The 12,583-nt window shown below is 38.3% G+C and overlaps 1 protein-coding gene across 2 annotated transcripts in view; it reads left to right on the forward strand.

Moving 5' to 3' along the window:
- LOC126819094 (aminopeptidase O) overlaps positions 1-2,376 on the forward strand; it is a 55,075-nt gene extending 52,699 nt beyond the window's left edge. For both annotated transcript variants that reach the window (XM_056100406.1, XM_056100407.1), the window contains one exon: positions 2,076-2,376. In XM_056100406.1, coding sequence (XP_055956381.1) covers positions 2,076-2,222 — 147 coding nt within the window. In that variant the 3' untranslated portion in view covers positions 2,223-2,376. The remainder of the gene's footprint in view (positions 1-2,075) is intronic.
- Positions 2,377-12,583: the final 10,207 nt, after the last annotated feature.

Here is a 12,583-nt window from a genome sequence, read left to right on the forward strand (position 1 = left end):
AAAAATACATGGTAAAACCAAAGAGGCGATAGACATAATAACTCAAAACGTTTGAATAAACGTCAATAAAATCGAAATGGAATAATGCACTATTTGTATTGTTTGATATACCCGAAATGTTTTGTTGTTTTTTGGTTATTTGTTTAAGGTGGGTGGGGATAAAAATACATGATAAAACAAAAGAATATCATTTGGGCGATAGACATAATAACTCAAAACATTTGAATAAACGTCAATAAAGTTGAAATGTGGTAATGTATCACTATTTGTACTATCTAATAATATCCCCATATAATATTACTATTTCTGTTTTTAATTAAACACACGTACCATCGTTAATTTGAGTGATCAAACATGACTTACGTTTAGTTCCATCGTATTTAAAACATATTACACACTTTGTTTGATTGTAATTATCGCGATATACTTTATCAAATACACCCACGGGACTATTAGGTGATATTATAAAATGGTTTTCTTATTAAACGATTGCATCGTAGTAATATGTTCTGCTAATAATGCGCTTTATTCTTTACTAGAGGTTTTTTATGTTTTTATATTTTTACACTCAATGAATGTAAATTAATAAGGATAACGAGGGGTGATAAAATAGCGTAACAATGGGTTGAGGTTTTAATGTGTGGTTAGGTAAATAATCAGAGGTGAGGAATTATTGAGATTGATGGATGATACGATGTTAGATCGATAGATTTAAATAAAATGCTAGCCTGGAGGTCGGGTGTTCGATCCCTTAATTACCCGAGAAAGTTCACCCAGATTTTCTGGCGTGGTTCCCCCTTGTCAATGTTGCAGGACGGAGGGCTTGACAAGGACAGCTGTCTAGTCATTCGGGTGATACGAAAAACCGAGGTCCAGTTTACACATTGGCGGGCACGTAAAAGATCCCTTGACAGTTGGAATTCGATATAAGAGTAGGCCGTAGTGCCGCTGTCCGGGCAAAATTTCCCTCATAACACACTGTATGGCGTATGTCCGTCTTCATTAGCCCAGTTCGGAGCAAAACAGTAGGACGTTAAACCCCATTTCATTTCATTTAAATAAAATGGAGTTTAACGTCTCTATATTCTGTTCCGACCAGGATAATAAGCACAGGCATATGCCATACAGTGTACTATGAGGAAATTTTGCCTGGACAGTGGTGATATGGCCTACTCTTATATCGAATTCTAACAGTAAAGGGTTCTTCTGTGTGCAAGGGGGTTGTGTGGCCAAGGTTTGTCATTGAGTCAAGTGGCGTGGTTTCGATTCCCAGCTTGTACGAGACAAGGAGTAGGGTCGCCTGTACAACGTCGTGGGCCTTCTCTGGACACTTTGGTTTCCTCCCACTGCTAAAGACCCTACGCGCAAGCGAATTATGGAAATAAAAATGAACCAAATGTCAGTCCCGAAATGACCTAGAGCTAAATCTGCCCATTGCAGGTCTTTCTTTAGGTCTTAAATGTTATCTAAATTATTAATTAGACATTAATTAACTGATACAGGCCATAATCAACTCTCGATGGCATCGGATTTCTCCGATATTAAATAGATTAGAAAAGTTCAGCCTCATTTTGATTTAATTTAAAAATGGAAGAGCGAGACTTAGCTTCGAACAACCAGTACGGTGGTTGAAATTATTGCACACGTCTTGTCAAACCCTCAAAGGCTAATATATTTTCTTTTAATAGAGTAATTTGAATGACATTTTCAAATCAATAATTTTACATTATCTATTTTCGAACTATTATAGCAAGAATAGCTAGCTCTTTATCTAAATCTTACAAAATGTATCTTTAAATGACTGAACATTTATAAAAACTGCCACACTTATGAATCTTGTTTTTTTTATATATTTAACTAAATGTTTATCACAATGTTAAACACGTTAATATTTGTCTGTATACCTTGTTAATCTGTTTTTGTTTCTATTCAACTAAGAGTATATAAAGACATACTAAATATGTTGGCATTTACCTGGCGCCAGGTTACAATAGATAAACTTTTATAACACCTTTGAGAAAACAAGAACAACAATATCTACTTATGTACCTTAATTGTTATTAAATTTTTTACAGTCTATGGGAGTGTATTTGTATGGTGAAATGATGCTTTCTGAAAACCAGAAACTTATTGAAATGTCACGGCGCAGTTTTTCTCTTGTAAAAAATGAAATGCCGGATGGAGTCTTTAGTACTGTTCACGCTATGTTGTATGGAGATTAATTATTTTTTAAAAAAACAGGATACTCAAAGGGGGAAAAAAGAATGGATATTTGTTGAAAGACCAACCTTTGCTAAATGAATGTCTACACAAAGTAATTCAGTGCTAAAATGTATTTTTTTTTTTTTTATATTAAACAATAAAGTTATACCAATATTTAGGACTCTTTATATCCGTCAGACTAAAACTGGTATAACACAAGGGTATAAGTTGGCGTCTTACTTTTCTATTGAGTTTATTATCTACAAAATTTTATTGAAAGTTTCGAACAATGCATTTAGAAAGACAACCATAATCACCTATATTGTCCTGTCATATTTTAATTTTTATCATAGCTTGATAATGACTAGAGAAGCCTAGTCGAAACGTCGCTCAGTAAAAAGCAGTAATTGTATTCCATAGAATTGTGACCTGTTTACATAATCACCTACGTCATTGTATCCCACTCGCTAACATTCGATCTACTGCATGTAGCTTCAGATGATTCCACAGCTTAGTGTTATCAGTCCATTTGCTGCTGGGCTCGATCGTCTTGTTAGTGGCGATCACACTGCTGATGCCCAGTCAATAATGCTCTAGATAGTTCGCTAGAATCACCTGTCAACGCCCTGTTAATAATGCTGTACTGACATAGGATTACATTGCGACAACCTTTTAACTCCCTGTAAATAATGCTCACACTGCCATGACCTGCTGATGCTATAGATAGTTCCCTAGGATCATACTGCGACAACCTGTTAACTCCGTGTAAGTGGTGCTCAAGTTCCCAAGGATCACACTGCGACAACCTGTTAACTCCCTGTAAATAATGCTCAAGTTTCCGAGGATCACACTGCGACAAGCTGTTAATTCCCTGTAAGTAGTGCTCAAGTTTCCGAGGATCACACTAAGTCAACCTGTTAACCCCCTGTAAGTAGTTCTCAAGTTTCCAAGGATCACACTGCGACAACCTGTTAACACCGTGTAAGTAGTGCTCATGTGCCCGAGGATTACATTGCGACAACCTGCTAACCCCTTGTAAATAATGTTATAGTTACATAGGATCACATTGCGACAACACGATAACGCCCATACATAGGATCACATTGCGACATATTCACGCACTGTAAATAATGATGTAGTTACATAGGATGACATTGCGACAACACGATAACGCCTTGTAAATAATAATTTAAATACATAGGATAACATTGCGACAACATGATAACGCCCTGTAAAACAATGCTCTTGTTAGATAGGATCACATTGCGACAACAAGATAACGCCCTGTAAATAATGTTCTAGTTAGCAAGGATTTACACGCCATGAAACAGTAAATATACGCCCACAGTTGTATATTGCCGTCGCCTCCGTCCACCCGTCGCCCACAATTTCTTGCGAACACTCTACAGACTACATTTATCAACTGAAATTGATATTATGTTGTTAACATTAGTGAGATGAAGAAGCCTGTTTAATTTCAATAATTTCCGTTATTTTGTTCTGGAGTTATGGCCCTTGTTTCACTGTGTTGCACCTTGTGAACTCTAACGACAAAAGTTATCTGATCTGCATGAAATGTATATGCATCATTTAAGTTAGCGAAATGAAGAACCCTGTTGAATTTCAGCAATTTCCGTTAGCTACTTCTAGAGTTATGGCCCTTATTTCACCCTGTTGATCATTGCAAACAGTTGAACGACAACATTTATCGTCTGTTTTGTATGAAATGTATATGCATCATTTAAATTAGTCAAACGAAGACGCCTAGGGAATTTCAGCAATTTCCGTTTATTACTGCTAGAGGAACTTTACGCGTTTCCCTCTACTAAACATTGTGAATGATCAGTCGGTTGAATTTTGTCAAGTTTCGTTAATTACGTCTAAAGTTATCGCCCTTGTCGAACCTTGTGAGCGCTTTGACGAAAAACGTTATAATCTGATCTGTATGAAATTTATATGCATTATTTAAATTGGTAAAACGGAGAATCCTATTGAATTTCAACAATTCCGTTATTTATGTCTAGAGTTATGGTCCTTGTTTAACTTTGCTGAACCTTGTGAACGCTTAAATGACAAAAGTTATCATCCGATCTGTGTGAAATATTTGTGCATCATTTAAATTGTTGAAACAAAGAAGCCATTTGCGTTTCAGCAGTTTGTGTAAATTACTTCTAGAGTTAAGGCCCTTTATTCAGTTTGTTAAACCTTGTAAACCCTCAAACCACGAAAGTTGTAATCTGATCTGGGGCCTGTTTCACGAAATTCTAACTAAGATAAAATCCAAATTTTAGTAATTTGATTGGATAATATTAGATTGATTTTAGTGCTTGGCCAATCAAAATTGAAGTATCTACTAAAATTTGGATTTTATCTTTCGTTAAGAGTACGAGAAACAGGACCCCGTATGAAATTGTCGTGTAGTTGCCCCCCTTCCCCATACCTACATGTACAAAAGAATAAATAAGCGGCAACCCATGTACACCGCCCGGACGATTTAGCTGATGTGGGCGTATGTTTCGCTGGCTGGCAAGCCATCTTTACGAATACAAGGCTTTTGTTACCATAAATAAATAAATGAAATGCGATTTTAAATGTCTTAATGTTTAATGCATCATGGTTATTTAAAATTATTTCCCATTCAGTAAATGTCTTCTCTATTAAATTTAATTTTTTATGTTTGACTCGAAATATTTTAACGTAAGTATTTTTCCAACATGATAAATCAGAACGAGAAACAAAGAAATTGCATTACCAAGGGCATCTTTTATATTAAGGTAATTGAGACGCATATGTGATAAATTTTGTCCAGAATTTTCCAGCCAACATAATAGAGTGGAACCCGGGGATATGTGTGTGATGACGGATGAAATGGGTTTTAACTTCTCACGGTTGGCTCTACTCGTAGTCTAAATGAAATGAAATGGAATCTTAACGTCCTATTGTTCTGCACCTACTTTTCTAATGAAGACGGGAATACGTCATGCAGTGAGCTATATGGGACACTGCCCGGACAGCGGCGCTGTGGCCTTCTCGTAGTATTATGGATTCCAACTGCCAAAGGTTTTTTGACGTGCACACGTTACCTCGGCGTTTCCGACCGACTAGTCGATGTGCCTTGCCAGGATTCCCGTCCTGTACAACTAGAGAGGGGGTGGAGTGTGTGTATGTGTATTTATTAGTTTTCAACTATGCCTATGGAACTTTATCAATTAGGGTTGTTTTTTTTTTTTGGGGGGGGGGGTCTATTTTTTTTCTGTCTTATCCACCAGTAAGAATAGATAAAAAATATAATTCTGTCGATTCTATTTACAAACTACTCCTTGTCACGTACGACCGGGGAGTCGAAACCACGCCAGTTGACTTAATGCCAGACCATATGATACAATGTGCACGCGCTAACAATGTCCCTCCGCCCCCTCCCCTCAATTGTCTAAATAATAATACTCTTAAAAAAAAAGTAGGGAATATTCAGAAACAATACAAAACTGCGGAATTGCACAGCTGTTTTTACCAGTGTATGTTTATAACAGACCAATTACCTACACATAAACATAAACAGTTCATATGGGCTGACGGCCCCATTTCACTCGCAAAGTGATACACTGTCAAAATTGAAAATGGACGTTTTTGATTTTTATCTTAATAATGAGTAATTGCTCCACCAATCCTCAGACATTCAGCAATTCGTCGTGGCATGCTCCTAATCAACCGTCCAATCACGATTTTGGGCAATCTGACCCTCTCCTCTTGCAGTACCACGGCCAATTCTTGCAGTGTTGACGTTGACGTCGACGAACACGTCTCCCGATCAAATTAAGCGTAACACACTAAAGCAAGGATACGCTAAACAGTAAATCTTATGCAAGAACCGATAGAAAAGCAAACATTGATAGATAAACCAACACGCGGCAGTTTTCATCAACTCTTCCTTAAAGTGTCAAATTTGACGATGAACCCCTCGCACGTGTATGGCGCTATTGCATGTCGCATGTGCAGCTCAGTGGTTCTGTTGCGGTGATAAGTTTTTCATCTGTGAACATACTCTCAAAGCATGACAAATGTCCAAGAACAAATTTGAAGCCAACGAAAGACCTACAATAGACATAGTTAGGAGATAATGTAGTTAATCTACTTGACAACTGGGAGAATAACAGAGACAGAACTATAATCCGTGTTGATAATCACGTTAGATCAACCATAGATCAGACAGCAGCAGACAATCCGTGTCCCAATAAAGCATATTTACTTGTCACGCAATACAACATCTCCAATAGAAGGCTTGGTCTCGCTTTAAAGATACATTAGTTAAGAGCTAATTCTGCCTATTACAAGTCATTCTTTAGGCTTCAGACGTTATAGAAATTATTACTTAGACCTTTATTTACATGACAAGCTGAAAATCAACACGGTAGACCCTCGGATGGGTTGGATATAGCATGGTTTTTTTCAACAGTCATCCACTTAATAATTAAATCAATTAATAAATGACTGACCAAGCTAACGTTTACCGTTATCACTGAAGTCACTATCGGAGACTGTCGATGATACCATAGTCATTGAGAATGTTACTTGATAATCGAGAATATGTGGGTGGAGTTATCGTCTGTCAATCAAACGATCGGCAATTCTCGGAGACGGTGTGGAGACAGTTGATGCCTATTTCTAGTCCAGGTTTTCCAACAGTGACAACTTTGTTCAGAATTAAATAATTTGACTGAAATTTTCAATATTTTCTTTTTTATCATCTATTTTTGAATTATTAAAGCAAGAATGGCCAACTCTTTATTAAACTCCTAACTAATGTATCTTTAACTCCTTATCAAGCCCTTATCATAACATCTTATCAAGCCCTTCACGTTATACCCTGCATATTGAGAAACTAATTTCGATTGGCTACTAACCCAGGTGGGGACCCCTCAGATTCACTAATAGAATCTGTTACCACTGTTTGTCGTGTATTTTGTACACGGTGAACAGTCCATATGCTGATTACACTATTTTGCCTTATTACACTATTTTGCCTTTACCGTTTTTTTAGGACTTCGAATTTTGTCTAATGGTTTGGATTGTTCGTACTTAGTTTTATTTTATTTTTATTACGAATACCAAGTCTTGCGCTTTCCAGCTAAAATGTCTACCTGTGATAATCGAGTTGCAAAGTTCAAGGTTCGTTCAATATCAAGGTTTCCGTGGAGGTCGCCATGTTGGATTTGTGTGTGTTGTGTCACAACTTTTGATTGGACTCTACTGTTCACGAGTCTACGGTAAAGGGGGGTTGACGTAGCTATAAGTTTTGAAGTTGATGTAAAGCATGTAGAAACGTCTAGATGTAAAATGTGCGGTCGTTGCTTCAGGAACATGCTAGTACATGGTCTTTGACGAGGGTTCTAATGCATGCACTTTACGTTCTGTCGTTGGTTTTGACCAATCAGTAAGGTCGCCTGCATGCATAACCCCGTGGGTTTACTCCTGGTCTCCATCCTTATTCCTATCGCCAAAGAATCATAAACATGATTCTTTTAGTCGCGGAATAATTTGGACTTTTGTGAGACCAAATTTGGAGTTAGATGGATCTCACTGTAACCATCCGAACAGTGTGGCTTCTCCTTATCCAAGGAGTAGGTCCCCCGGTTTCCTCCCACTGCTAAAGACCCTTACGCGCAAGCGAATTATTGAAATAAAACTAAACTATATGTTAATCCCGAAATGACCTGGTTTGTGACGAGTGGACGTGAGGCCCAATTTGGGGTTTGAATGGACCCCCCCCCCCCTCTCTCTCTCTCTCTCTCTGTTCTATTATCCAATGCGTGGCTTAAGTAATTAGAGTCAGTAATAAAATAAAATTGCTGTACATCTATATATAAAGTTGTATTGTTTTCCGTTAATGACAACTAGCTTTATCATCAATTTGTTGTTTTATCGTATTCAATTGTTTTTCCTTCCCGAGATTCAGCTTATCAAAAACAAAGCTTTTATCCAATGAATATAAAGCACTTTATGACGTCATTCGTTTCCTTTGAGTGACACGACAAAATGAGTTTCAATAAATCTAAAATCAAGGAAATTATTTTCTGATTTAAGGTAATAATATACTAATCTAATTAATTATTTAGAGTAGATAAACTGTTTGTAATTTAGACATTGATAATATCCAGATTAACACAGTATCTAGGAACTTGTACATAAAATTTCTCCAGGAAACGTTGACAAATATTTTTCATTGGTTGACCGTCTACGTTGTTTAAATGAAATGGGATTTAACGAGATTTAACGTCCTACTGTTCTGTTCCGACGGGGACCATACAGAGTGCTATGAAGGAATTTTTGCCCGGACAGTTCTTATATCGAATTCCAACTAACAGGGGATCTTTAACGTGCCCGCCAATGTATACACGGGACCTCGCATTTTCGTCCCATCCAAACGACTAGACAGCTGTCCTTGTCAGACCCTCCGCCCCGCACCACTGACAAGGGTAAACCACGCCGGCAAATCCCAATGAACTGTCTCGGCTAATGCAGGGATCGAACACGCGACCTCCAGGCTAGCGAGTCAGCGTCTTACCCACTTAGCCACTGTGGCTCCCAAGTTGTTTAAAACAAAGCAGGGTTCCATCATTGTTTACGTAATAGTTTTCCCTTTTTGTATTGGTTGTTGCCAATCTATATTGTCAAATCCCGGTGAATTTTCTCGGCTAATGCAGGGATCGAACACGCGACCTCCAGGCTAGCGAGCCAGCGTCTCACCCACTTAGCCACTGTGGCTCCCACGTTGTTTAAAACAAAGCAGGGTTCTATAAAGTTTTACGTAATAGTTTTCTCTTTTTGCATCAGTTTTTTGCCAATATATATTGTCATTGTTATCCGGACACGTAACCCTTTTAAGACTTCGGGTCAATTTTTTCGTTGTGTCACCTGATAATCGATTTCATGTGCTGCACATGATAACGAAAGGTAAATTTCACCTACACATTATTTTTATAAAATAAAAGTCTGGTTTTATCAAGAAACCGCATAAATACAGCTTGGGACACCGGTCTCTATTTCCAGATGAAGACTGACGTGTTTAAGTTGTTTGAAAACTGATCACATATATTGAGTTAGTTGCTCGGCCCCAAGGTAGAAAATTTTAAGGGATTTTATCACAAAATTAAGCAGTTTAATTCTCCAAAATATTATCCGAATTGGCCCTTTAACATGAAACAGGTTCCGTCTGTTCAAATGTAAATCGTCAGAATTCTACCTTCATCGATATTTCTACTTTCTACTGTCAGCTTTTGTTTTTCTACTTTTGCTTTTTTACTCACAATTCTCTATTTTTTACTTTAGCTCGTATTTTGAACAAGACACCCTTCCATGTAAGTGTAGAGTGAACATTTTATTTCCAAAATCAATTGGAAATCAGCAACTATATGCCTCGTTATGTCTCCATCGCCTCCGTTTTCTGAGTTATGACCCCCGAGCGAAGTCTGTCTGTTCGGGGTTGGCGGCTACACTAGGTCTGCCCCGAGTCTGAAATTTGGGGTATAGGGGTAGCTCGGACCGTGGAGTAACATAGGCCAGGTGGCGTTAGTCTTCCGGTTTCGGAGTTATGACCCCCGAGCGAAGCCGGGTATCCTGCTAGTATATACATAATATTACCAAGGTATTGATTGTAAAAACCGTTCAAATAATATATCACAGTTACACCATTCAAATGGCCGCTCCCCTTTACGCAAATAATGTAAAAGCATATAATACCCAGGGCGACCATTGGCCTAGCCCCCCCCCCCCACTCCGCCGGGCCTGAAACTAAATAAAGAAAAACACAGCTATGAACTTATCAGTAGACACCAGCGAATACTCAATTGGGATCACGTGGTTGTTCACATTTTCTTAGTATGCCTAAATCATTGTACAAACAGACCTGTCCTTATAATTGTCTGGTTTACCGGGTAATTAAAACACATTACAGAATGTTAATTCTGTACAGATTGTATAATGCCTAATCGACAAGTTTATCACAGAGAGAGAGAGAGAGAGAGAGAGTTAAACATTTTGACTACAAATTCTGAGTCCAAATGGTGGGGATCCAGTACAGATCTCATTCAACTATTTGCTAATGAAACAGTGAAATCAGAAATTGTCGCTGACGAGGTATATTTCATCAATTACTTGTATTTTTATTCTAAAACTTCCTTATTGAATAAACACATAAATCTTGTATGAGAGAGAGAGAGAGAGAGAGAGAGAGGGGAGGGGGGTAACGTCCACTCGACATAAACTAGGTCATTTCGGAACTAACATATGGTTCAATTTTATTTCAATAATACGCTTGCGCCTAGGGGTCTATAGCAGTAGGAGGAAACCGGACGACCCAGAGAAGACCCATGGGATTAGACAGGCTATTCTACTCCTTGTCACGTACACACGGGGAATCGAAACCACGCCAGTTGACTCAATGACAGACCTTATGATACAACGCTCACGCACTAACCATTCGCCCCCCCCCCCTGTCAATTTCAAAATTTGAAATTAAAAACACGAATTAGAATTTAATATTGGTAAATTGTGGTGAAAATATGGGATCCTAATTTCCAATATCTAAGACACCACGAGTCGTGTATTGTTTGATTTCCGGTGCCATTTGTAATGAACACAGAAAAACAATTGCTGATTCAAAAACCACAAAATAATAATAAAAAACGTGTAGAATGGAAAAAGCAGACCTAAACTACTGCTGTTCAATTTAGAGTATTCATGTATTTCACCGAACATAATTCATCGTGCAATTTAGACTTTTCATATTTTTCACCGAACATAATTCATTGTTCAATTTAGACTGTTCACGTATTTCACCGAACATAATTCATCGTTCAATTTAGACTGTTAGCGTATTTGGTCGATTTTATACAAATGAATGTAAATCACTTTACATGAAAATGAAATGAAATGAAATGGAAAATGAAATGGAAAATGTAATGAAATGGGGTTTAACGTCCTACTGTTTTACTCCGACTGGGCTAATGAAGACTGGCATACGCCATACAGTGTGCTATATTTATGAGGGAAATTTTGCCCGGGCAACGTCACTATGGCCTACTCTTATATCGAATTCCAACTGCCAAGGGATCTTTTACGTGCACGCCAATGTATACACGGGTCCTCTGGTTTTCGTTCAATCCGAACGACTAGACAGCTGTCCTTGTCAGTCCCTCCGTTCTGCACCACTGACAAGTGGAAACCATACCAAAAAATCCCCATGAACTTTCTCGGCCAATGCAGGGATCGAACACGTGACCTCCAGGCTAGCACGTTATATGAATAAAGTAATGTGCTTTTAGACCCATTTTCATCTAAGGGGGGGGGGGCGGTTGGATGGTCGAATGGTTAGCACGTGCGCGCTGTATCACAAGACCTGTCATTGAGTCAACTTGTACGTGACAAGGAGTAGGGTCGCTTCTCCAACCTCATAGGTTTTCTTCGGGTCCTCCGGTTTTCTCCCACTGCTAAAAGACCCCCACGCTAGTTTGTGTCGAGTGGACGTTAAACCCCATTTCTCTCTCTCTCCCTCTCTCATTTTCAGACCAAAACTGTCCTGATCTTCACCGATACACCTAGGAAAGGTGCCAATAACTCACTTGCATCACATTTCTATCGAGTATTGTGAAGCGAAATGTGAAAAATAGTATTTATTATCGAGTCGTGTCAAGCGAAATGTGACAAATACTTTCTGCTCTTTTATTTATCCCTTTCTGTGCCTCACGTTACATTTCGTGGTAGAATGATTTCGCAGTGGAGAGTAGTATTTACACGTGCGTCTTGCTGCGGTACCCTGAGCGTAAAACACTAACAGTCACGTGTTTTTTAAACTGCACTCCGTATTGAAAGAATAAATTGTTTTGACGTTGTCGGTGAACAAAGAGCCAACCACATCGTCAAAACAACTTGTCCCAGGTGTAGAGGACTGCAATTATATTAAACGTTATGTAAAGGACACTGTACAACGTGGGTCAATCCTGGTGAAGTTGGCGGATTGTTCGTCCGTTGAAATTTATTTGTAATAAAATTTATGACTTTCTAGGCGTTTGTTTTCATCCTGCTTATTTTCAATGCTTGTATAAAAGTGTTCGTTTGTCGGAAATGAACAGTACTCTTTATGGAAAGCGTACTGTTCCATTTCTGATACACGGATACTTTTATGCTTGTATTGGAAATAAACAGGAAAGTTTTATCAAAGGTTGCCACTGACAACGAGGTAGAAGTGGGATGTAAACGCCCTTTAAATTAACAATTCCCTATAGAAAACACATCACATAGTATGAAATTGAATATAATATGCTTACAGTCCTCTGCCAGATTAGATTCTTCATTTTGACTGGAATTGTGCCTTTATCTTATAAAC

This window comes from Patella vulgata, chromosome 4, assembly GCF_932274485.2.
Source record: "Patella vulgata chromosome 4, xgPatVulg1.2, whole genome shotgun sequence".
In the NCBI taxonomy this organism is placed as follows: Eukaryota; Metazoa; Mollusca; class Gastropoda; family Patellidae; genus Patella; species Patella vulgata.